This window comes from Micromys minutus (genome assembly GCF_963924665.1).
Source record: "Micromys minutus genome assembly, chromosome: X".
In the NCBI taxonomy this organism is placed as follows: Eukaryota; Metazoa; Chordata; class Mammalia; order Rodentia; family Muridae; genus Micromys; species Micromys minutus.
Window position 1 is genome coordinate 114019990 of NC_137970.1, and position 27074 is coordinate 114047063.

Consider the following 27074-nt stretch of genomic DNA (forward strand, 5'->3'; position numbering starts at 1 on the left):
ATGACAAAAGGAGATTCTTGATTACCAAGCTGAAAGCTAAAAACCAAGAGACACAGTTTAACGAGTTTTCCTGTGAACATAAACTGGAGTTTATCTGAAGTCAGTAGCCTTATACATGAAATGTAGTGTTTAAGTCCAGTTTCTAATATAGTTGATGGCACATAATGTATAATAAATACACTCTGAAGATTTTTTTTTCTTTGAATGAATATAAAGAGTTTATTCGGTGCGTATTTGGGTATACAACAACAAATATTAAACAACTTTTTTTTTTAACTTTTTATGCACAGGGCAGAAAACTGCCTGTACATGCTATGTTCACGTTTGGAACACAGATTTTAACAATTATTAATGCACAAATCTTACATATCATGCAACTCTATGCCAAGATTCCAACTTTCTTCCATGCAACAGATATGAAGATCTAAATGGAAACCTAGCTAAGTCTTAAACACTTTTCCAGTAGCAAGTATAATATATGTTGTTTAGGGAAACCAGTCTTAACATTGCCTTGGATACAATGTCCACGTGCCAAATCCAATGACAGGAGGACTTTCACATGGACAGATGAGACAGTTCTTATTTGAACAACACGAAAGACAACACCACTTCCACAGTTCCTGTCTTCACACAAGAAGCCACAACAATAGATTAACGTAGTACACGAATGGAATTAAGAGAAATCTACATTTGAGGATAATCGTGTTTCAACTTATCTTACTGACTGGGGTTGACGATACAACTCAATTTCTACGCACAAAGTACAGCACAAGAACTTGACCAAATGCTACAGTTCTAATTGACAACAACCAAAAAAAGGGGGGGGGGGAGAAAGAGGGAGGGTGGGAAGGAGAGGGAGAGAGAGGAGAAACCATATGAACATTGTTAATTTGAGCCTCCAATGCCAATTCAGATTCAACCCTAACATTGGTTGATTTGGATTAAGTGACAGAATCAATAGAACCATTAATTTTCAGAAACCATAAAGTTGCACTATATGAAAGTAAAGAGTACATTTGAATCAAGCAGAGATAGAAAACACGAAGCCAGGAAAACAGCACAGTTCACAGAATTTGTTTGCAGTTAACTTTGTTTTGTTGTTTTGTTTTTATGTTGTCTTAGTTGGGAAGCAAATTGACCAGCATTCGTGCTGTTAAATATTTTTTTTTTTTTTTTTTTTTTTTTTTGCTGTGTTATCTATCCCCAGTATAGGTGAGATCATGAGAAAATTTGGCAGTCCTTCTTCCAGGATTAGGTCATTTATAATGCTTGGCATTTTTTTGCACAAGCTCAATCTAAATTATGGGGCTTTAGTATGGATGATAACAACAAATAATGGCAGAGAGAACAGGGAACTCTGCCTGTATGTTTGGCAGACCTCACTGATAAGTTTGAACTTTTGGATGAAGGACTGCTAGAAGAATTCAACAGCACCTGGAGGTAAGGTTCTGTTATAGAGCCCTCATATTGCCCTCACTGGCTACGTTGATTCATTGTGGCTCATGGATTTGCCTCCATTCAGTACACCAGAGACGCTTCTGCTCTTGGTCGGGGTCCCACTTCCGGATCGGGAGAACTCCGTGAGATCGTGCAGAGATGGCTCCTTGTACATGGCCACTGAAAAGCACAGAGATGGTTTGAAGGAGCTTTAACGGGGCACACTAATGTATTATAGTATTCAAACTTTCTGTAACAAATCCTGGGAATTCTCACTTTAAAAGTCCAGGGAGCAAAGCTCATGCTATTTATCTCAACTTAGCCATTCTACAGTAAATACATTTTTTAAAATAGTATTTTAAACACAACAAACAACTTTTATTTATCAAAAGAGTTACTTTTGGTAACTGAAAGGAAACAAAGACCAAAAAGACCAAAATATTGACATTGCTTAGTAAGACAAACATATGTACTTGGCAGAATGGATAGGACTAGATGAAGTGAATTATAGGCCTTGTTTAGTCCCCTATAAGGGACTTTCACATCTGACTTCTATCGCAATGTTATATGCAAGGATTAATGAAAACACATTTCATAAAGCTCTCAGAAGTGTAAATATAATCTATAAGATACTATGGAAGCTTTACACATTTTGAAACATTGATTTTCATAATACTTTAAAATAAGACTCAAATATTAAAAGTATTAGCGTGATTCTAGCATATTAATGGTAACAATTATTACTTTTAGGCTATAAATCACTGTCCTTGCATATACTTACAGAGTACAGCATGATAAATATTAAGTTCACCATATACATCACTACATTTTGTCCTTGTATGAATGTTATATCTATATGATATAAAAACTCATTGTTTTAAAATTTAATATAGAGTCTGACTGTAGACTAGGCTGCTCTGGTAACATTAGGTAGCACAGACTGGCCTTTAAGGCCTCTCTTGAGCTAGCCTACTAAGTACTAGGATAACAGGCATGAGCCACCAATCCAGTGAATGATGATTATATTATTATATAGAACTGATGATCATAAGGCACATGTAAGTAACATTTCAAGATCATTCAGTTAACAGTAGGGCATCGTAATAAATGCCTAGAATTCTAGCATTTCGAGGGTGAGGGGAGATGACCAAGATTTTGAAGCCTGCTGTGACTGGGAAGCTACATGGGTGAGTATCTGGCACAAACAATCAAACCAAGCACACAATACAACCATTCATTTAGTGAACAATGAAGCTGGAACTTGAACTTGGGTATTCCGGCTCCAGAAAATGAGCCGTAAAACAGTGTGACATTTAACATGTGTGCCCATGTGGGTAATGGGATGGGTATTTCTTTAGGTCTCCACTGTAATCTCAGGTAGAAATCTACTTTGCTTGCATTTTCAGTTTCACGTCAATATTGCCATCATCCACTTTAATTTAGTAACTATGCTGGCTAGTTTTATTTCTGCCTGATACAAACCAGTATTATTTGGGAAACGGGGATCTCAATTAAGAAAATGCACTGACAAGATTGGACTGTAGGCTAGCATTTTCTTGAATGATGTGTGAGGGCCCAGCTCACTTTGTGTAGGGTGTCATCAGGGTGCTCCAGGGTGTATAAGAAAGCAGGCTGAACAAGCCATTAAGCAGCAGTGTTCTTCCCTGGCCTGGGATTTAGTTCTTGCCTCTAGGTTCCTGCCCTGACTTCCTTGGTTGATAAAACTATAACGTGAAAGTGAAAGCAAAATAAACCCTCACCTACCCAATAAGCTTTTGGTAATGGGGTTTTGTCACAGCAATAGTAACCCTGACTAAAAAAGAAATTAGTACCAGGCCATTGGGTATTTCTGTAACAGACCTGAGCATGTTCTAGGGAGGACTGTGGAAGAACTTTGGAACTTTGTGCTGTAAAAGCAATGGAAAGTTCTGAGTTTAGTAGGATGTTATGGAAACAAAAGAAATACTATATAGGCCTGAAATCAACAAACATGATGAAGACCTGGCTTTTGAAGTTTCTGAGGGAAGGTTTTAGAGTCCCTTATAGACTCCTTGAGGTCATTTGATATTTTGAATTAAGATCCACCAATGATAAACTTTTGCTTTGTTGGGCTAATTAATACATGTCAATCACATTTAATTAAGAAGGTAGTAGCATCACTGAGGCAAGATCTTCTGGAAAGAGTTTCCTTAGGGTCAACACTGAGAGCTATGGTCCAGTGGTGGTCAAGGTGGTACCTTTTGCTGGTTGTCAAAATAGATGTGTGTTTCCCAGGTGTTAGTAATTTTGAAGGCAGGAAGGATTCATAAAGAGCAGCTAAGGCTTTTCATTACGAAAGGCAAGGAGAGGACACCGGTAAACATATAGCCTCAGTAGATGTTTAAGGCCAAAGACTGTAGAGGCCATTGAGAGACAGTGGGAGTGGTACCATGTGCGGGATAAGGGTCCCTAAAGAGAGGAGCCCAAAAGAGGCTATTGGTAAAGGTACAGTGCTGGTAGAGTACAGATCCCCACTTTTTGGAGATGCCAGTACCATGAGATGACCACCAAGGAGAGCAGAAGCTGTAGAGCAGAGCTGGGTTGAGCATAGAAGATAAGCTATATATTCTGTGAATAATAGCAAGGCTGGAGAAGTGCTGCTCCCAAGGCACTTTTGGTCACAAACATCAAATACTGAACTTTTCCCACTGTTGAATATTTGTTTTGACTTGGTTTGATGTGACTAACCTCTGGTTATACCTTGTTATAGTAAGAAACTATGTAATTTGTTTTTTGAGAAGACTTTGGAATATTAGAGAGACTTTAGATATTTGAGAGAAATGTTGAACTTAAAAAAGATGTTGGATATTGAAAAGAGACTGAACTTTTAAAATGTTTAAAAAAAATTTAAAGACCATGAGACTTTTTGAAGTTGGAATGCTTTATACTAATGACATACTAATATCAACATGTCATCTTGGGGACAAATGAGAAAGGAAAGGTTCTAGTAGAATAGTGATTTGTTTGTATATCAAGGTGATAAGGAATCATTTGTGGTGGCTACTTTTATGTCAATTAGACAAAATGCAGAATTGTTTCAGGAGAAAGGACCTCAGGTAAGAAAATGTCCCCAACAGACTGGATGTAGATAAGCCTATGGGGAATTTCCTTGATTGATGACTGATATGGGAGAGTCCGGCCTACTGTGGGCAGCACCGCCCATGGCTGATGATTCTGGGTTCTATAAGAAAGCAGGCTTGGCAAGGAGTAAGAAGTACTCCTCCATGGCTTTGCACCAGATTCTGACTTGTAGCATTCCTGTCCTGAATTCTTTAAAAGATGGATTGTGGTAGTATACAATAAAATAAAACAATTTTCTTCCCAAGTTGTCTTAGGTTATGGTGTTTTAACACAGCAATAGAAACCCCAAGACAATAGTTTTCTTTCTCCTTTTTTTCTCTATTAATCTGAAACAAACAAACAAGCAAACAAACCAAAAACTATGAATCAAAGTTCTTAGGACTATATTGACCAAGGAGTTTTCCTATAAAGGTTATATTCTAACCTCCATGGTTAATCTCTATGACTATTTTGGTATACTTTATGGTTTGGTATACTTACTATGATTCTTACTAGTGGATACTACTCTCAATGGCTGAATGTTTGCATGATTTTTACATTTTGGTTTTGATGATTTTTAGTGATGTGAAATGCGTGAAAATTTAAGGATACATTCTCTAACGTGGAAGAATTACATTTCACATTCAAATGCATGAAAATAAACCATTGAAATTAGTAAATTTTTATAGTAGAATCCATAGTTCATTGGTGTTCAAATTTACCTTTCAGTGGTTTGGGCAGAAAATGTGCTGCAGGCTTGTTCTTCTTCACGTGGTTGCCTTTCATGATCTCTCCTTCTTTGTTCAGACCCAGGTACCATCCTCGGCCAGATTGCTGCTGACGGTAGATCATTGATGAGTATGTCACGTAATAATTTTCAAACACTGATTCTTTGAATTTGCACTCAGGAGTGAAATGTTCCTGCAATAAAAGTGAATAAACAAAAAAGTCAATATTTACAGGGGTGCAAAATTCATAAGAATAGTTAGACTATGCATTTCAGGAGGTTAGGACATATTTGATTAAAGCCTGTATAAAGGGTATTCCATTTGAATAGGATAAATTGTTATCATTGGGGATGAAAGGCAATTCATGATACATTTTAAGAGAAAATTCTGCTGATTAGTGATTGGATTTCTTTGCAGTAAGTAATGAGATGATTTAGACAGAATTCATAGGCATATGCTGCTGGACTAATTCATGAGTAAATAGATTGGAAGATGAGTATAAAGCAATATATGGATCTTTGTTTTTGTCAATAATAAATTTAAAAAATGAACATATGACTTTGCATTTACTTTTTATATTATAATTACTGTGTCTGTGTGCATGTGTATGTATATGATGCATGTGTGTGTGTGTGTGTGTGTGTGTGTGTGTGTGTGATGTATATGATCATGGCTCATAAGTGGAAATCAGAAAACATCCATGTGGAGTAGTTTTCTCCTTTCACTTGTATTTAGGTTCCTCAGATTGAATTTATGTCTCTAGGCTTTGTATGACGTGTCTTTACTTGCTGAGTCTTTTCTGCAGCTAGGTGATTACTTTTGATGGGTTGTTTTGGTTATCATGTATTATGGTTGCCAGTTGCTTGAGTTCTAAAGCAGTGTTACAATGCATGTTACCTAGATTTCTAAAATGATTCTACAATGAAAGCTATCTGTTGCCATACTGTAAACCAAATTGATTTTTTTCAGCTCATTGTATCTTAATTGAAAATAGAGTTTACCTGTAACCTCAATGTTTCAGTAAAGTAATATTTATAAGCAAATCAATATGTTAGCAAGGAATTTACAATACTTCTACAAACACAAGAGAACAACCCAGAGTATCTTGAACTCTGGAGTGTGATTTTCTTGACTTAGACTTGGCAATGTTTCCTTTAGAATAAGCCATTCAAATGGAAGTCTGCTACCCAAACATAGACTGCTTCAAGGACCAAAGCCAGCCATCTTTTTAGCCTGAGTGTATACACAAACACACCAACATAGAATAAACATACATTAATGTGGCCATTATTGAGCTAGAGAAAACAAAGGGCAGATTTTAATCACTAAGTAATTCATGGAGTAGCAGAGGGGACACTTGGAGTAGAGATGTGAGAAACGATATTATAAGATTTTCCCCAAATTTGCTGAGATGTTATCAGGAATAACAGTAGATAATTTTGGCCAGTTATAAAAAAACCATTGTTGCACATATTTTCTAGGCCACTAGTCTTTTCTACACAGCATCTCTGTGGTTCTTCCTTCCTCCATTTTCATATTTAATATCATCCTCAGCATACACGCCAGCTGAGCAACATCTAAAGCATTCTAAAAGTGACTTAAGTCAAGGAGGAACACAATTCTCAGCATTTCTTTGAAAAGAAGTCATGCAGGCAATTTTTTCTTTTTTTATTAAACCCTGCCACATTCAACAATATGCCAGATGCCCCTATTTGCTCTGCAGAACACATTTGGCCAGAGTATCTTTAGCGGTTATTTTTATTTAGTATAGATATGCACCATAGATCTCTCAGGAGTCACACAAATTCAACCTACTAAAGAATAAATGTACTTCTGGGGCAACAGTCACATGGCAGAAACTTAAAAGAGTTCTATTTATGGGTTGTGAAAATTTCTCCTTGTGGGGTTTTCTCAACACAGAGAAAGCCAAAGTATGTCTACAAAGACATCTGATGAAAAAAAAATCTCCACATTTTCTCTAGGGATAAGGAAAATTTCTGGAGTTCTCTGTGAATTAAATCATCACTTGGATAAAGTATTCATCCTTAGAAAGTAGGTTTTTCTTTCATAAAAAGTCAGGACTCATTTGCAAGTAAATCTGGTTAATGATCCAGTTGATCAATTTAGATGATGCTTTCAACCATAGGAACAACATATTCCTGACTGGAGAATGAGTGGATGGAATAGACGCATATTCTAAGCCAGGTTTCCAAAACAAGCTATGCTTAATATCTTGTTCAATAACATCTATTCATTTACTTCTTATACATTTTCAGATGGTCAATTATGTACTTGGTTGATACTTATAAATTTGTCGAATTTATAATTTATAAATTAATGAATTCCATTAACTTACTCTATATCTGAAAAGATAGAGCATATGGCTAGAGCATGATATATGTATGTATTGTCATGAGGACAGAAAGTGAGCCCCAATAATGTACTGTCTGAGAAGAGAAGAGGAAGTCAGACTTAATTCTAATAGGGAAACTGGGGATATTCTAATTGACAGAAGAGATCATTTTATCTGAGTCCTGAAGAATGGAAAAGATTTCAACACACACACACACACACACACACACACACACACACACACACACACACACACACACACAGAATAGCTGAATCTATCTCCTACTAATCCCTCCATTTATCATTTAGTATCTGGAATCTACTAAGTTTCAGTTGCTCACACTTAAACCTAAAGGACATTTGTACTCATTCTTGTACTCTGTTTCGTGATCCCATGGCCGTCACCTTCCACACTTACAGCCAGTGCTCTAGTGTGTGACTTTTAAGAATCCCCTAATTGGTCTACCTTGTTCTCCTGATGTTTGCTTTCCTAAAGTAAGGTTCTCTTCCTTTTGAACTCTTAATGACTTCACCTTGCCTATAAAATATGAAAATAATGACTTTAAAATGTTTCCTTTAAAATTCTCCACTAATCAGTCTTCCCCATCCTCCACCACTGAACCATGCATGTCTTTCTGAATATCATTTGTTAGTTGAGTAACGACCCTTCTCTCTCTGTCTGCTAGCTCCATTCTCATTGCTCAAGGCCTACTTTAAATATAATTTCATTCTGAATTATATGTGATTTCTCCCAATCAGACTGATTAAATCTATATTGACTCTCAGAGGCTCTATGTAGGTCACTAACAGCGCATGACTTATACCCATGAACATTGGCTGTGAACTTGTTGTATTTCCAAATCTATGCCATGCCACCCCTACCTTCAACCCCAGCAATGACAGGTCCCATTGCCCAGCTTGTTGAAGACCAGCTGATTCATGTGAATACTGGATTTCAGTGATTGAGACTAAATAATAAACATTATACAACTTATTAGAATATCAGTTTCCAAAACGTCTGCAGTAATTTCCTTTATACCACAGTCTAAAATCAGCTATATTTATACAGAGGATGTCAATGCATGGACAGATCTTGCATGAGTGATTTTAACAGCTCTTAAGAATAATGTGGCACCTACGATGTTAGAGGAAGTCTTGGCAATTGTTACAACTATTGGAAAGTGACAAGGAAGGACTCAATGAACTGAATGCTCTGTCACATCCTGGAAATGTCTTAGTCATTCCTACTAAATTTGGACTCAAATGCTCAGCAGAGAAGAAAATGAGGCCAAAAAAAAAAAGAGCATGTTGAAGCAACCAAAGGAGTGTTCTGTTCTTTGTATGTGACACTGTCATTCTTTTCCTGTGTTAGAATGAATAGCAGAAGAGTCTTGATCCTATTAAAATGCACAAACATTGAGCGTCGCATTCTATCCCAAAGAGTCCAGCAAAAGGGACCAGGGTGCAGTTGCCTCTTGTCAAGACATATCAGCAATATAAATAAACATAGATAATGGAATTTTTATTTGGTACAAGCCAAGAAAGCCCTATTTTGAGGAGACCAGGTGGGATGTACATCAAGAAACAAATTTACTTTGATTGATTGTGGATGTCTGCTCACTGGTGCCCTGAATGTCCATGGTGGTGTTGACACAAAAGAGGCACTTGAGGAAGGCAACAGAAGCTATGCTCTAAATTTCAAAGATAATAGATAAATATCTGCTATTAGAATAGGTGTATTAACTAATGTGTGCCACATATTCTTTTGTGGTTCCTAACAACTGCTTAATATGAGCAAAAAGTAAAAGGGACTTTGGATCATCCTGGATTAATGTGTACATAGCCTCAAGATCTTTTAACACATTTATTTCTCTTCAATATTGTTTATCTCTCATGCTCATACATATTTTACTATGTAAGTAAAAATTTATTTCATGAAATCATCTGTCTCTTATATCTTCCATGTGTATGAGATTTCTATTTGATTCCCTTACAAGTTCAAGATTTGCTTCTTTGTGAATATTAAACTTCTTAACTATATGGGATCTATACTAACTGGTTATTATGACCATATTTTGACCAAGAATGAGGACTTAGAGCAATAAGGTCTCAATCTAGACTTTGTAAGGCACCATGGGTCATCCTGGATCCATGTGCACATGTCCCCAAGATCTAATTGTGTGCCAGAAACATTACCCAAGAGCCCAGAACTCGAGGCTGCTGTAAAATACCATTCTCTTTTAGAGTCTAAAGGAGCAGCTCTGGCTTTGTTGCTTCAGTGACAGGGGCAAAGCAGAGGCACAGTACAGTAGGGTTGGCCTGCTTGAGTTGGTGCCTTGGCCAAAGGAGGCTTAGGATAGAACAGTAGATCTTCCAAAGTGAGGCCAGTAAGGCTGTACCACCAGGAAGCATGACCTAAAATAACAGAGCTTAATATCTCTGTGAATATTTGTCAGACAGGTTCTATAAGCACATTTCCAATATTAAAGCAGACACACCAAGATTAAATACCTTTGTAATTAAAATAAGTAATTTGGCAAACAGAGGCTGTAATGACAGGGCTTTCTTCCCCCTACCTCCACTGTGCTCTTGTTTAAGCTGCAAGGTGACAGTGTTACATTTGGGTCTTTATCTCAGCAGGATTGGAAGCTTTGAGGAGTTCCACATAGACTGTAAATGTCCTTTTTACACATTTAGCCCCCACAACATATTTTTAGGTAGGCTGCATAGCTAGTCTTGAATCTAGGGAAAGCAAAATTTTCTACTGAAGTAGTTCCTGCAAAAACTGGTAACATTAAACCTGGATAGTAAGGAATGTCATAACTTTTCACGTATGTTTGTTACATCAAGGACATATATCCTAACATAAGTTAATGTTTTTCAATATATTTTGTTTAATGCACTCATGACACTTTTAAAGCAGGGAATACAGAACACAGAAAATATAAACAGTTTCTACATTTATGCATGGATATTAACAGAAACATTTACATCCCCAAAATATGATTTTTTTTCAGCAAGTCCTATAGACATTTTTAACAGACTTTTCTTTTCCTTCAATGTCCCCGATAACCTCTTTCCTCCTTCTATCTGCCAGAGCATTTTCAGCGGACTAATCCTCCAATTAGGTTAGCAATTACTGTTACTAGCAAGGGTCATTCATCTAATCCGGAGCCATGTTCTAATAATAATTAGTTTTCTGGATTTGAAATGTGGAGGTTATTTAAGCAGGTCTGATTTGTATATGTCAATGATTTTGCAGCATATTGAAAATCACAAATACATTTAAATCAGAGCTTCAGATTTTACAAGGAAATGGAATTTTAAAACATAAATTATACCCGTGGGGTGACAAGGTAACTATCTATATTCCCTAGATATAAGCCTCTCTTCCATCAGTGATCTCAAAATCCAGAACTAATTATTACATTTAGGGCTTTGATGTTCTCTCCCAGGGTATATTTGAGGCAAAAAAAACTTCATTATTATTGAGTTCAAAGCATAGTAAAAAAGAAGTTGAGGAAAGCAATACTTTGTATTCTGTTGCCAAACAAATGCATCAATTCATGATAAAGAGAGTATGATTTTTTTTTCATGTTAAAAATAAACAATGCTGGACTAAGAGAAATTGAGAGCAGTTCTCTTTATAAGGCTTGGTTTACAGCAGATGACCTACTCATATGTAATGAAAAATATATGTAAAGTATAATATCATATTGTGAGACCTTTGAGAACTTGTACAAAATCAAAAAAAAAAGTTAATTGTGGCATGGCACCTTTCTAATAAATAAAAGGTTCTTTCATAGGAGAGACACAGAAAGTACAGGTCAGTGCTTGCCAGCTAGGGTTAAAACAGTAAGTGATGAACTGAGGAAAGGAGCTGAGAGATGATTCCTGGTGTGAGTGAGTGAGTGAGTGAGTGAGTGAGTGAGTGAGTGAGTGAGTGTGTGTGTGCGTGTGTGTGTGTGTGTGTGTTTTTTGTGTGCATATCCCTATATCCCTGTGCCTGTCGGTGAATATGCACGTATTTAATTGTATGTTATTAAACCTCTAAAAGAATTAAGTACTGACAAATTATTCATATAATGTTATGGCAAAATGCCTTTAAAAATCTGTACATGCATCCCTCTTTTTTTTTTTTTACATATGAAGTGGTAAGAGAAGAAAAAAAGAAGATGTTGGTGTCTTACTTGATTGTTATCTACCTAGTTATTTTGAAATAGGTTCTCTTATTGAACCTATAGTTCATCAGGTTGCCTGGCCACTGAGCTCCAGGGATAATTTCATCTCTGCTCATCAAACTCCAGGGCTAGGAGTAGAACTGTGCACTTGGTCTATTGACTTTGCACAGGTAATGTGGATCCAAACACAAATCCATAAGCTTATATGGCAGAGAGGCATTTTACCAAATAAGCCAACTCCCTAGCCTGATAAACTTAATTTTCAAAACTTGAAAAAGGACAGTGGGAGGGAAGAAGACAAAAGAGGGTAAAAAAGACTAAGTACTCTACCTAGGGAGATGGCTCAGCAGTTACAAGTTCTGGCTGCTTTTGCAGATGACCCAGATTCAGCTCTCAGCATACATATATGGTGGTTTACAGCTATGTGTAACTCCAGGTCCAAGAGAGCCAATGTACTCTTCCAGCCTTGCTGGTCACCAGGCATACATGTGGTGTACATGGATAAGCACAGGCAAAACATGTATACACATAAAATTACAAAGATCCTTTAAAAATAGTTATAAAGAAAAAGCAGCACTTAAGCCAAAAGTAAGGCTAAAGAGAACTCCCTGTAACAAAGACATAGGTGCACAAGTGTACTCTTGTCTCTCTGTGTCCAAATATCTAAAATTTCTTTTGAATTACATTGACCTTTCTTGTGAAATGATGAAAAAAACCTAAGTTCTATTAACTTTATTATGAGTTTGCCATTAGATTCAATGAGAAGCTGTATATGAATGAAACTCTAATGTAGGGTTTCTTCTGATAAAGAAAATGACCTAAAGACCCGGGAAATATATATTCTTTAATATTCCAAGTTCCTTTTCATCTGGAATCAATTTCAAGGAATAAGATTGGCCTGTGTGTATTTTACTAATATATTAGAATATAATTCTACCCCAAATTAGGGCTACAGGTGAATTATAATTTGCATTTATTGTTCTCGTCAAAGCTTGACTCCTAGGAAACTGTTTTGTCTTCTTTCATTTTATTACTTCTGTTTGTAGTAGGCTGAAATGGCTGCAGTGCTGTAATTCACAGCACTAAAAGGAGAGAGAGGTATTTAAATGGGCCTTGTGAAATTCCATGCCAGGAAAGGACTTAAAAGTAGATGTGGTAATTAGCAAGAATTTGAAAAGAAATGCAAATTATGCTTAACTATATTGCATAGGGCTATTTTTTGCCTCATATTGCTACAACAAAATTTCTTCATGTCATTTTTATATTCCAGGATAGTTCATGGGTACTTTAATTCACCTTAGGTTGACTTCAGAAAACAGCAAAATTTTGCTTTTCCCTTACAGTTCTTCAACAATAAAAGCTAGAATACTAGGATTGTAAATGATGACTCAGATACATGTTTTAGTTCCAGAGTTCGCTTGCAGATTTGCCCTGGTTACCCTGTATCTTCCAGTTCTAAGAAACTGTGCCATGGATTGGATTATTCAGCCCATTCTAAGGTAAAAAACAGCCAGGTGTTGGGGGTTTTCTTAAATGGTCTTTGGCTCTTGGTGAAAGCACAGGCAGCCCATATTGGATAAATTATTTTTAAGAAAAGATTGGCATTTCTAAAAAATAAAACAAAACCACAACCTGGTCAAGGGATGCTCATTTTAGTCCCAGCACTCAGGAGGCAGAGTCAAATGAATCTCAAGCTTGAGGCCAGCCTGATATACAGAGTACATTCTAAGACAGCCAGGGCTACATATAGAAGTCCTGTCTCCATAAAGCCAAACAAGAAAACACATTAAAATAAACTAGAAATAAAGGAGAACAATGGGTAATTTTCTGTCAATGTATAAAAATTACCTGATTCAAAAGCCTTACAAATCTCTAAGTTTGGTCAGAAAAGTGTAAACTGAAAGCAACTTGTTGAGATATATGACAAAGCAAGATAACCCCACAGGTCTTCAGGAATGTGTGAATTGTCCAATAAAGTATTGTCCTGGTCCAAAATTCCCATCAGACTATACAGTATTTAGGCAAACTGATTAAGTGCCAAAGAACACACATTACATAAAGAATGTTACATAAATAACAAATCAAATAGCAATTTTACAGAAAGACAAAATACCCAGAAGATAGTAGTTATAATAAATAAACAAATGCAGGCATACATACATACATACATACATACATACATACATACATACATACATACTAGATCAATAAAAGAAAGACCTAGTCTTCTAAAGGAAAGAAAACTGACCAACCCTTAGCAAAAATAAAGGTAAAGATGGAAATCAATGATTTCAGATGAAAAGGAAAATATTATTGAGAATTTTCCAAAAATGTAACATCTTTGGATTGTATTGTGAATAATTATATATTCTCCTAAATTTGGTGAGCCAGAAGAGAGGGTGAATTCCTGGGCATATGTAAGTTATCAAAGCATATTCATGAAGAAGAAACAGCAAACCTAAACAGACCTAAAATAGTAAGAGTGAACAACTCATAAAAATGTTTCTTGTGGTGAAACATGCCTTTAATTTTAGTACTAAGGACGCAGAGGCAGGAGGATATCTTTGAAATCAAGGTCAGCCTGGTCTACATAGAAAGACCTAGGCTAGTCAGAGCTATATACTGAGACTCTGTTTCAAAATAAACAAATAAGAACAAAATACACATGATCAGATGAATTCACTAGTGAATTCTATAAAGAAATGAACAAAAGGAAATTTAAAAAGGAATAAATAGCAATGTATTTTAAACCACTCTTCAAAACAATTCCTTCAAGCATGTTCTATAAGCCCAGCTTTTTTCATATTTAGCCTAAAAATAGAACAAAAGTAAAAACAAACAAGATTCTATCACATGAACTTTCTGTACAATGAAGAAGAAAATGAACATGAGTTACCTTACAGAATAAGGATTAAGGCATTTACAAGCTATGCATCTGAAAAGGACTTGATGGTATTGCAATTATAGATCTATAGATCTATAGAATTTCACATAAATAACACTAATACCTGAATTATAGCTAAAGGCATTTCTCAGAAGTCAGGGAACTGTTCAACATGTATATAACAATGTTTGACATCACTGGTTACCGGGCACATGAACATGTAAAGCACATTTCCTATCTAGTAAGAATAAATATCACAAAGACATAAGATAAAAAAACAATACTGAGGATGTGAAGCATGAACACTACACGACTACTATAAATATCAATCAGTACAGCTATTAGAAAAAGATACTATAGATGCTCCTTATTTGTTTTTAAAGTCCATCAAGATGGTTCCTCTAACAGAAGTGCTGTAAATGAAATCTAAGTGATATAAATTTCCATCATTGGAGTCTGTGGTGGAAGAAGAGAACTGCCTCCTAATAGTTGTCCTCTGACCTTGACATGTACACCCTGGTAGTCCCCCACCCCATGTCATAAACATACAAATTACACATGCAATAATAAAACCTTAAAATAGAACTATCATAGGGTCCAGCAAACTCACTATCAAAAGTGCATTAAAAGGAAATGAAGCCAGTAGTGCTTATGGCATACATCTGCATCCTGATGTTTACTGCGACACAATCATAGTAGTGAAGAAATGGGTATAGCTTTAGTGCTTATCAGCTGAAGACAAGATGAAGAAACTGTGGAACACACATCCACTATGGAATACTCTTCGGCTGTCAAAAGAATATAAATTCGCCATTTGTGAAAATATAAGTTAAAGAAAAAAAATATCCAGATTGTAAGAAAGCCACATTATAATTTAAACTTAATAAAAGACTCCAATGTTTAACAGAGATCAACAGAAATATTGTTTATTTTTCTTGAGTAAAGAACACTCATCTATTGAAATGTGTCTATTATGAAAATTAAGTCCGTACATACTTTTTTAAAAATGGCAGGGCTGACTTGCATGACACTTTATATATATGTTTTATTTTAAATTGTGTATGTGTGTGTCGGAGACTATGTCTCATAAGCTGGAGTTGGGGGCAGTTTGAGTTGTCCTTCATGGGTTCTGGTAAACAAATTCAGGTCCTACAAAAGAGCAGTATACTCACTAATGGCCAAGCCATGTCTCCAATCCCTAACATCTATGTTTGAAAGGTGACTGACAAATACTAGGGATTATATCAGCGTGCTGGAATATGCATGTAGATTGAGCTCTTGGAAGGCTGAATGAGGGGAGCTGTCACGGGTTCAAAGCCACCTTCAGCTAGCCAGCTAAAGCTAGCAAGATCCTCTCTCTAAAAAAAAAAAAAAAAAAAAAAAAAAAAAAAAAAATAGTCTTAAGAATGTTTTCTACAAGTCAAATGCCCCATTTAAGCATTCCTTTCCCATGATATGCGGGGCTTTCTAACTTGTGGCAGTGCTCCTCTCTGTAATAACTTCAGAATGTGATCTAAATCCATTTGCAAAATAATGACCTTTGAGGGACTTGTAGTCAGCAGGAGAGCAAGCTTAGTAGGTCGGAATCTTTTAAAATAGCTCTTGCAAGCTCCTGGCTGAAAATTAAAGCCTAGGAGTTCTGAAAAATTTCCCAAAGATCCAACAAAGCAGCAGGGAAATGAGGAGAGTTCCTTGCTTCTCTATAAACTGAAAGGGATGAGGATAGCCTATTAAAATGAAAAGCACACCAAGGTGGGTGGAAAGAATGTTTGAATACTCCAGGTAACTTCTGGAATCACTGTTTTGATTTGTGCTGGATAGGAATTGTGCTAACTTGCATGGAGTGTGTCTTTGCAGAAGTGTATAGCTTAGAATAATAAGAATCTGCTTTTTAAAAGCTTTACCAAAAATATTAAGGAATCTATAGTCCCACTTGCAGAGAGTAATGCTAGACAAGAGCAATGGGCTACTGAATGTAGATTACTACAGGGTGTGTTCCACTGCAAACACAGAAGCCGGTAAGGGCAGACAGGGCACAAAGACCTCTCCATAAATGGAGGGAGTAAAACAGTCAAAGAGAGATACTGGATTGCTGCTACTTTACAAAATATTCTCAGATTATTTCTCTTATTTCTTGTGTGTGTGTGTGTGTGTGTGTGTGTGTGTGTGTGTGTGCGCGCGCGCGCGCGCGCGCGCGTGCATATGGAAGTCACAATACAACCTGTGAAATTCAGTCCTCAGGCTTGGTTGGTGGCAAATTTTTTCACTTGCTGAGCCATCATGTGGCCCTTGATTTAATCTCAAAAACATTTAGCATTTAGCTTTGATCTTCATTTTTCCACACTGAAAAGAAAATTTCCAGCCCAAAGGTGAGGAAAACCAACAAAACAAGCATGGAAGCACCCATGAATACGTAATCATATTCTTAAATTAAATGGTACTGTTAGTAGAGAGAGTACCGATGCATAGCGCATATGTTGGGTCAGAGGCCAGCTTTTCAGGAATCAGTTCTTTCCTTCCACTTATAAGCAGTCCCAGGGCTTCAACTCAGGTCCCCAGGCTTGTAGAGCAAGCACATTTATTCACTGAGGCATATTGCCAGCCCAAGGCATTTATCAACTCAATTCTAAAAACACTTCATCCAAATATTAGCTGTTGGGTAGCACAAACATGTACACATGTACACACACACACACACACACACACACACACACATATACACACAAGTAAAGAAAATGTAAAAATATTAACTAATTAGAGTAGCATTGCACGCCTTTAATCCCAGCACTCAGGAGACAGAGATACATAGATCACTGACTTTGAGGCCACCATGGTCAACATAGTGAATTCCAGGACAGCCAGGGCTAAGTAGAGAAATAATGGATCAAAGAAAAGAAATCAGATTAAATCAGATGTTTAATATACAATATGAACATCTGCTAAAGGATTACCTTCCTTCCTATGTGCTCTCTGCCTTTTCAACACAAAAAACCTTCTGATCCAAACTTCCCACTTCCATTCTCTAGCTTTCTGACTTTGAGCAATTAATGTCTTTTCTGACTTGCATCTACAAGATGGGAACTACATCACGTGCCTTACCATAAGGATGGAAAGGGCATGGCAAGTGGCTAGTCCATATGTTAGTGCTCAGTGAGTCCCTTCACTTCCAGTTTGCAGAATAAGCCAAAAAGGGCACCATTCTGTCCATCCCACTGTCTACCTGAAACCGTTATAGAAAAGGAATGATTATCAATAAAGGCGAGTGGACTAGAGGAGTCCCTTTCTATTTCTGTGTGGTTTCAATGCCATAGCTTAATTGTACAGATGAGACTCAATTTCAGTGATTGCATGGCAAAGGTAACAATATGCAAGGTTGCCATTTAGGTCTTAAAAGACCTTAACATTGTAAAACTAAAATTATTATAATATGAACCAGAGAGCACATACAATACTAAAGGTATTTCTGAAATAATCTAGCAGGAATGGGCCGAATGGCATTTCCATGTCTCATGTTAATTACCATGCTACAAGAAGTACAGCATTACCATCTCATTTTCTTTGTTCTAAACTGCCATGTCATTGGTTCTACTTTCATAATGCAGCTGAGTAACAATAAGGAAAAATCCAACAATAGCTTGTCCTTAATCAATGTCTACTTTAAAACGTTCCTGAACAGTTATGGCATTCTGGTGACACATATGGGACAGTTTAATAATGATACTGATGATAAAGGTAATAATTATGGATTTTGGATAGATTTGCAAAAGAAAATTATTCTCTGAACAGCAGTCTCTCTCTCTCTCTCTCTCTCTCTCTCTCTCTCTCTCTCTCTCTCTCTCTCTCTCTCTCTGTGTGTGTGTGTGTGTGTGTGTGTGTGTGTGTGTGATTGAAAAAAATGAAATGAGAAATGCTCACACATTAGAATGTGGCTTTGGCATGGGACCTTTCAACTGTGCCAGAAATTCCAAGCCAGGAAGCAGCTTCTGTTAGAGGAAGCTGGGCTTGGTGTAAGGCAGCTGGAACTGACCAATGGAAAGCCCTTATGCTAAGGCAACTTGATCTGTAAAGCTGGACCCAGTCCTAGGAAGCAAACAGTCCTAATAGAGATTAGCAAACAAGGAAAGCAGCCTTTTCCCATGCTGCCTCTCTTTCCACAACAGGGAGCAGCTTTGCATTTATTTCATGCAAATCTGCCCGTTTAACATTCTCCTAATCCATGCAAGAAATGGTCCATTCTTCTATTGAAAAATCACAACCAAGTATTTCAGCAGATTTGGGGTTTTTCTTCTCCAATGAGTTCCCCTGTACCCTAAAGATTTTAGAGTCAATGTACTTGTAAGGGCTCAGTTGTAGATAATAGAGTGAAATTGAAATTAATCTAGGCAAATTCGCAAGGCATGTATAAGGAACTCACAAAGAGAAACAGAGCACAGAGAAAAATTGGATGAAATAGAAAGTTGAGACCATATTGACTTTATTTCTCCCAATAAAGTGATCATATTGCGCTAAGATTTCATAAAGAAGGTAGGAAAATAAATTTTCTCCTCTCCATTGGCAAAGATTGGTAGAAACCTTTGATCCCCAAAACTAGCTGTATTCAAGGATCACTTAGCATCTTCAGATGAACCACAGAAGCAAACCTATTTCTTCTGGGAGATGTCCCTTTATTCAATATTCCTTCATCTCTAAAAACAAACCAAACAAGAAAACCAGGTTTTAAAAGAACTATGTATTGGACCAATGTCCTGAAAAAGTCAATTAAAAGAAGGTATTTTAAAACATGAATGTTACAATGGTAAAGTGAATTTTATTTCCAGAAGGCACATAAAAATGCTTAGACGCATCACTATGTTGCATTAAGCAAGATGACTGCTCTTTATGTGTAAACTGTTATCTCTATGATGTTGCTGAGTCTTAGAACACCTAATACATGGATATATAGAATGCATGTACTGCAGTGAAGCCTCTCCTCTGGTCCCCTGTTTTCTCTCTGTAGAGACCAAGTATATAGTATTCATGACACAAGTCCTAGTTACTCTGTTTTAAAATACCTTGCTTTACTTTCTGAAATATTGCAACATTTTACCATAATATGATGTCTTTAGAAGGTGACATTAAATTTTCAAAATAGGCAAATAGTATTCTTTATCAAAACATGCAAATCAGCATTTCAAATATCTGTTAGCCAAGCAAAACTGTACTTAAAAAGAAATAAATTAAAATACATTCTGAGAATGTATAAAACAATTAGTGTTTTATAAGCTTTGGACAACTATTCCCTACTTAGAGTGATTTTCAGCATTCATTTTCAACAGTAGAGGCTGTTACAGCATTTGCATGTGAATTCAAGATGCATCAATTATCTTTGCAAAGAGCACTTAAACCTTAAGGTAATTATATAACAAAAATGGTTTCACAGAACTCACAGTAACAAACAAATTTGCATTCACCCTTTAAAATGATTTCCTGGGCTACCAGTATGCTGATCCCGATCACTGTATGCCCTTTCTTCACAATTAAATCCACAGAATCACTTCTTACTCTGTTCTTTCACTGCGAAACTCTTACAGATGGCTCTGAGAAGCTGCATGCTATAAAGGCTGAACTAGACAGCCAGGGGAGATGAACCTTCCAGTAATATCCATGCTGAGAACAGATACATAACACTCTCTTAGTATATTTTATCATTGTAGGTTTTCACTAAACATGCACCAAATAAGGTCCTATTTCTTTTTATATCTCTCTCACTCAAAATATTTTCATGACTCGCTGCTGCCCACAAGATAGAACCAATTCCTTGGCCTGGCATACATGGCCCTCGCCAATATGGTACCTGCTCTCTTACAGCTCTAGTACGATATTCCTCTTCTCCATCTGTACTGGAGAAATGACGCCAAAGCAAAAAGTGGTGGATTATTTTTTTTTCCTCTGATGAATGGGAAAAAAAAACTTTTATTGATGAAATACAGTTCTTTAAGGCTAAGATAGTCACTGTGGTTATAAACTCACTGGATCATAGGGAACATATAGCTAATTACTAGTAAATATCTTTCATATGGTCTGCATTATTTATTCTTTAACCTTGCTGCCCTGTGTCATGCTTTCCCTGTCTGTGATTTAGCAGACACTATGTTTGTGCAGAGACTGCCAACAGGTATGTGATTCTTTGGAGCAGCCTTGCTAATAATTGGCACCTCATCATCCTTTTGCAGATCCCAGGGGAATAAAAAAGAGAAAGTCAAATGTCAGCATGTCAGAAAACTTCAGGCTCAGCTTTGGCTGGGATGCAAAAGCACTTTCCAATTGATTATCTCTGAAGACTTCACAGCATCAAGGAAGAGGGTAGTGAAACTGCATCTGAACAGAAGGAAGCTAAATTATTTATCTCAGACTAATTCTTACCAGATGGCTGGTGATGAAAAATCTTTCCTGGCAAATATGCTGTATATATTACCTTAAAGATAACTAGGGGGACTAAAACATTAAATTCGAACAATGCATTTGTATTTAATCTTTTGGCTCGTTTTACAATTTTTTCGAGCCAGGATTTTACTGTGAAACATCTATTATGTTTCGCCTCATGAACATCACAGCTCCACCTCATCAATGGTGGCTATTTCAGGCATGTGCCACTATGTCTATGCTTATGGTTCACCCTTATTCCACACCAAGTTTCTTTTAAGTATCTAAGTCTAATATATATATATTATATATTATATTATATATAATATAAACATAGCCTTAAGCATTGTAAACAGGAGCACCTGCACTTATGGATTGCACCAGCATTTGAATTGCTTGTGTTGTTTTAAGTTTGCAGATATACTAAGTCAGGAGTGTTTCTGGACCATTGTCTCTAGGGCATCTTACAACATCATGAAGACACCAAGAACACTTTTCCCAGTGATGAAGTGAAAGATGTGACCTTTCTAAGAACAGCCTTCAGAATTAAACCTCCCCATGCAGCTTCTCACAGCCTTTTCCAGATTTTTGCCTTTCAATGAAAATGAATAGGGTTGATTAAAAGAAAAGTAGCCATCATAGAGGAAATAGGGTATAGTCAATGTATTCCTTTTCATTTCCTGACTTGGTTAAGGCAGGAGAGCACTGTGGGGTTAGATTTCTCTTCCCTATCCTATCACTCACTATCTCCTCTTCTTCTGAAATCTACTCTTAGGGAAAACAAAAAAAAAAATGTTCCTTTACATTTTAATGCCAATGGTTCATAAAAGTGTGCACATGCTGATTCCAATCAAAGCAATAATTTTTAAATGATCTTATTTACCTTCTCCATTTCGATAAAAATCAGATAAAAGTCCTTGACTCCAAAAGGAATTGTAAAGAATCACAGTGTGTAATTTGAGTAGAGGGCCAGAGCTTCTATGAATACCTGTGTATCATTTTTCTTATTTTAGAATGACTGGTATTACCTCTGTCTGACTTACAAAGTTTGTTTATTCTATATACCAATTTATGAGGGTGTTATTTATCCAAGTCAATAAAGTGTGAAATGTATGCCCTGGCTTTTCTAAACTACATTCTGACCATCATGACACTTAATACTTTGAAGATAAGTAAGTAACCTTCTCAGCATTTGTCTGAAGGTACAACATGTTCCAGGATGTACAACACAGATACACTGATATCACTGAAGTTACAAGTTCTGCAATTCAGACCTACTTCAGAATGTTTATGGAAACTGGATAGCTGAAAATAAATAATGATAAAAATACAAAGAAAGAAGGAAAAGTGACTATAATCCAAGAGAAAATAAGGGCAATGTGATGCTTTATAGGAAACAATGACAGATCTTCAGACCTCATAGTTTTGATGGAGCTCTAAATGCTCAGTTTAAAGACTTCTCCATTTTGTAGAACCAAAAAGCCTATAAATCAAACAGCTATCAAGCTATTTTAATTGAGATATTTAGTTTTGTACAAACATGTGACTTCAATTAAAATACAAAGAGCTCAGGAAGGAAGACCAAAGCATGAATGCTTCAGTCCTTCTTGAAAGGGGAAACAAAGTACTCATGGGAGGAAATATGAAGACAAAGTGTGGAGCAGAGACTGAAGACAAAGGCCATCCAGAGACCTCCCCACCTGGGGATCCATCCCATATACAATCACCAAACTCAGACAATATTGCTGATGCCAAGAAGCGCATCCTGGCAGGAGCCTGATATAGCTGTCTCCTGAGAGGCTCTGCCAGAGCCTGACAAATACAGAGATAGAGTTCGCAGCTAACGATTGGACGGAGCACAGGGTCCCCAATGGAGAAGTTAGAGAAAGAACTGAAGGAGCTGTAGGAGTTTGCAAAGTCACAGGAAGAAAAACAATATCAACCAACCAGACCTCCCAGAGCTCCCAGAGACTAAACCACCAACCAAAGAGCACACATGGAGGGACCCTTGGCTCCAGAAGCATGTGTAGCAAAGGATGGCCTTATGAGAGTGTAGCAGAGGATGGCCTTATGAGACACTATTGGGAAGAGAGGCCCTTGGTCCTGAAAAGACTCCATGCCCCAGTGTAGGGAGACGACAGGACAAGGAGGTGGGTTGGGGCACCCTCACACTCATAGAAGCATGGGAAGGGAGGATGGTATAGCTGGTTTTCAGAGGGGAAACCAGGAAAGGGGACAACATTTGAAATGTAAATAAATGAAATATCAAAAAAAAAAAAAAAAAAACCCACAAAAAGATTGACATTAAAAGAACAGTTGCTTAAGGACAGGTATCTACACACATGGGCTTCATGCTATATATAGATTTTAATAGCATTAACTCTATTTTAAAATGAGTATTTAACCACAATTTCTTATTGTATTTTGAATAAGCAATAATAGGTTCAATTTTCTCTGCACCTGAGTCATAGCCTAGTAGTAATTCAGAGGCTTAGGAAGGTGCTATACTTCCTTTGGGCCACTGTACCATTATTTAAGGCATAATATCCTTACAGTGGTTTATGAATATGTTTCTGACTCATTTCAGTGGGAGTTAGTTTTGCTGTACTGCAGTGTTAAATAAATGTATTTGGGCTTTTTTTTTCTTTTTCTAGCAATATGGATGGGATGGTCTGAGCTAATCCTATCTTCTTACCAACTCCACTGTGGCCTATAAAAAACTGGTCTGTGATACTTGGTTAAAGGTAGAGGTCCACTCTGTGCCTGTGGAAGAAAACAATGCAATGACACTTTATGGAGAGGGGTATCCAGGCTCCTTGACAGCATCCAATTTTATTGTCTTAGCTGGCCATTAACATCAGATAAACTATAACTATAGTAAAATGCTAAATTACAACAAAGTATAGATCTTATCAATTTACTTGACACTGTTCAATAGATTTTTGTTTTACCCAGAGACAAAACAAGTTCTTGACTTCATATATTTAAAACATGTGATTTAACCATTCACACTTCTCTACTCTCAGGTAACCCTTGCCATCTTTTTCATGGTTTATAAATCATAGTAGCTTCCTAGCTTATCCTGTAAACAGGCTAACTATATGCCCACCATGGGGTCTTTAAAGTTGTTGATATCTCTGCATGGAATAGTCTTTCTCCAGATAACCATATGATGATCTCACTCCCTATCCGTGCAGCACCATCTGAAAATAGTGACAGTCTCAAGCTACAATAGATCTCCTAGCAGGACCTACTCACCTAATCCTACTGATATACTCCACATGGTGAATGATATATGTAGCTGTTTGTTCAATATCTGTCTGTTCTATATTGAGAGGTTCATAAACCCAGGAGTAATATTTTCTCAATTTTGGCCTATGTACATAATAGCGACTTGTACTTTGTATTTCTGTCAAATTTTTCCTAGATAACATGATGGATCAATACTTGTAAACTGATATATGAAAAGGTCCAATAATTATAGATTATTATTGTCCCTAGATATTTTAAAATTAGATTTATCATAAAATATTTAGTTTATCTAGGTTGTTCTGCAGCCAATAATTTTCAGCATGGTTTTGGATTGGATCATCTTTACAAATAAGCACTTATATATCCAGATACATTTTAGCAATGCTTTTGAGATAAACACGAATATATTCATAAAAATATAGTAAAAGAAGAAAGCAAACAGCTACATATACCTTTGAAGAGCGTCAAAAAGTAATTAATCATTAAGAACAGTGATAATCAATAAATGTTAAAGAATTATCGCAGAAATATATTAAAGTATAATCATCTCCAGAATAGACCGGACACATCCATTTATTGTGTTGGATAAAAGAATATATATTTCCAATGAAAATGCTAGAATTTGAATACATTTATTAAGATTTGTTGACGATTAAAGCATTAAACATTTGAGAGGAGGTGAACTTAGTATGAAATTTTGATGGGTGTATCACAGGATCGGGAAATTAGAAGCAATAAGGATTAAACTGTTCATAATTGAGGAAACTGGGAAATTGAATGACATATACAGAAGGACTCACAGCACATTTTATTGCATTTTACCACAACAAAGGTACCAGAGATAGTGATGTTAAGTAAGCAATAAATGTCTAATTTACTAATTTAATAGAACAGAATATTTAAACAATACCACTTTCGGAGCACAGTCTCTGTGTTCTTTTGAGAAAGGACTAAGTTGAGATGGCAAAGCCTGATGCAGAATGAAAGGGGGAAATAGAATGATTTAATCTGGGAATGTAGTGCTATGGTGTGACATTTAAGTAGAAGGCATGTAGCCCTGGCGTTCAGTTTGTAGCACCATACTGACCAGTTGATTTGACATGGGCCGGGTGCTTCTGGGTTCATAAGCTGCCCAAGCCCGGAGCGAGACAATAAGCATTCCTTCCTGGCCTCTATTTCATTTCCTGCATTCAAACTCTTGGCTTAAATTCTGAAGTGATGTAGTGTAATTGCAATTTGCAAGACAAATCAAGCCTTTCCTCTCCAAGTTGTTTTTGTCATGGCTTCACTAACAGCAGTAGAAAATAAACTAGGACATGTCTCAAAAGTGACAGAATGTGTCATTACATTCACTTACAGGTCATGCTGAGGTCAGAGGTATAGAAGCATGAAATGCCTGCCTTGGCGATAATTGGACTCAGAAGTAACCAAACAGAACCAAATGCCTTCTATGCCTCAGACAAAAGTAGAGATTCAGAGGTCAGATCTAATACAATGAAGCTTGGGTGTGTTCCTTGTAAGATACAAAGTAATACCTTCTGAAGTAGTATAATGGAGTGGATACCGGACTTGTATAGCAGGAAGACAGTAAGCACCCTGGGACCCATAATTGTTCTTTCAATGAAAAGTTTTTTTTTGTTGTTGTTTGTTTTCCTTTTGTCTTTTTTGTCTTACCTTGGTTATTCTCACAGCTAGAGAAAAGGTAAGCAAAATAATGCCTTAATGAAGAATCTCTGGCAAATAGCATGCCAAGCTGTTGTAGTTCACCTGCTTCTGTTCTTTACGCATGCGCTATATCATGATGTCTAGATCCCAGGAAGACATCGTGACATGAGTAGTAAGCAACTTTGGAACTCGCTTCCTTTATCCTTCACAGGGAATGAATGAAAAGTATCCTCACTAGAAAGTTGTTGGGTAGCTAATGTAGGTTAAGATTTATAAAGGCCACAGAGTTAATTATAAGGCATTTTTCATTTTCTTCCTTCTCTTTTGTTTTATTTATTTTTTTCTTGGAGACAAAGTCTCCCTGTATAGCCCTGGAACTCACTATATAGACCAGGCTGGCCTGAAACTTACAGGATCTTTCTCAACCTCTTTCTCCTACGTGATAAAATTAAAGGCCTGAGTCACACAATGTTCATCAAACTTGGTTTTCTTAATTAAGTGCTTACATGTATAGAAACAGAGGGCAGTATTTTTACCATGCTAGCTACCACATAAAGACAATTACTTTGTACCTGGAAATAACATCAGCACATTCTGTTAATATAGAGAACAGTGGTTTTCAACTTGTGGGTCACAACCCTTTTGGATCACTGATATAGTACATACTAGTTTTTTACATTAAAATTTGTAACAGTGGCCAAATTACAGTTGATAAAGAATATGCATGCTGTTCTCTATAATGGTTGTACTAATTTACACTCCTACCAAGACTTAGTGGTTATTTGAAGTTGAGAGGGCAGTAGATAACTGAAAACAGGATGCACACATGTACAAAAGAACATTATTGCCATTGACAGGAGCAATATGTACATGGAAATCAAACACTCGGCCCAGTGATTGCTACAGCCAGGGTCAGTTCACCCCACATAGAAGCCACAGCAGTAGTGACACTTGCCTATGAGATCAAGTCCACTTCAGGGCATTAAAATTGTGTGAACCTTTTGAGGGGGATAAAATCTGTTTTTGCTCCACATCCTTGATCAGCCATCCTCTGAGAACAGGGAAAAGCCCTTT

The 27074-nt window shown here is 36.7% G+C and overlaps 1 protein-coding gene across 2 annotated transcripts in view; it reads right to left on the minus strand.

Annotated features, from left to right (window-relative positions):
- Positions 1-232: 232 nt before the first annotated feature.
- The window catches only part of FGF13 (fibroblast growth factor 13), a gene marked incomplete at its 5' end in the record, with an annotated part of 514647 nt that continues 487805 nt past the window's right edge, over positions 233-27074 (minus strand). For both annotated transcript variants that reach the window (XM_080910284.1, XM_080910285.1), the window contains 2 exons: positions 233-1617; positions 5259-5457. In XM_080910284.1, the coding sequence (XP_080766410.1) occupies positions 1481-1617; positions 5259-5457 (336 nt within the window). In that variant the 3' untranslated portion in view covers positions 233-1480. The remainder of the gene's footprint in view (positions 1618-5258; positions 5458-27074) is intronic.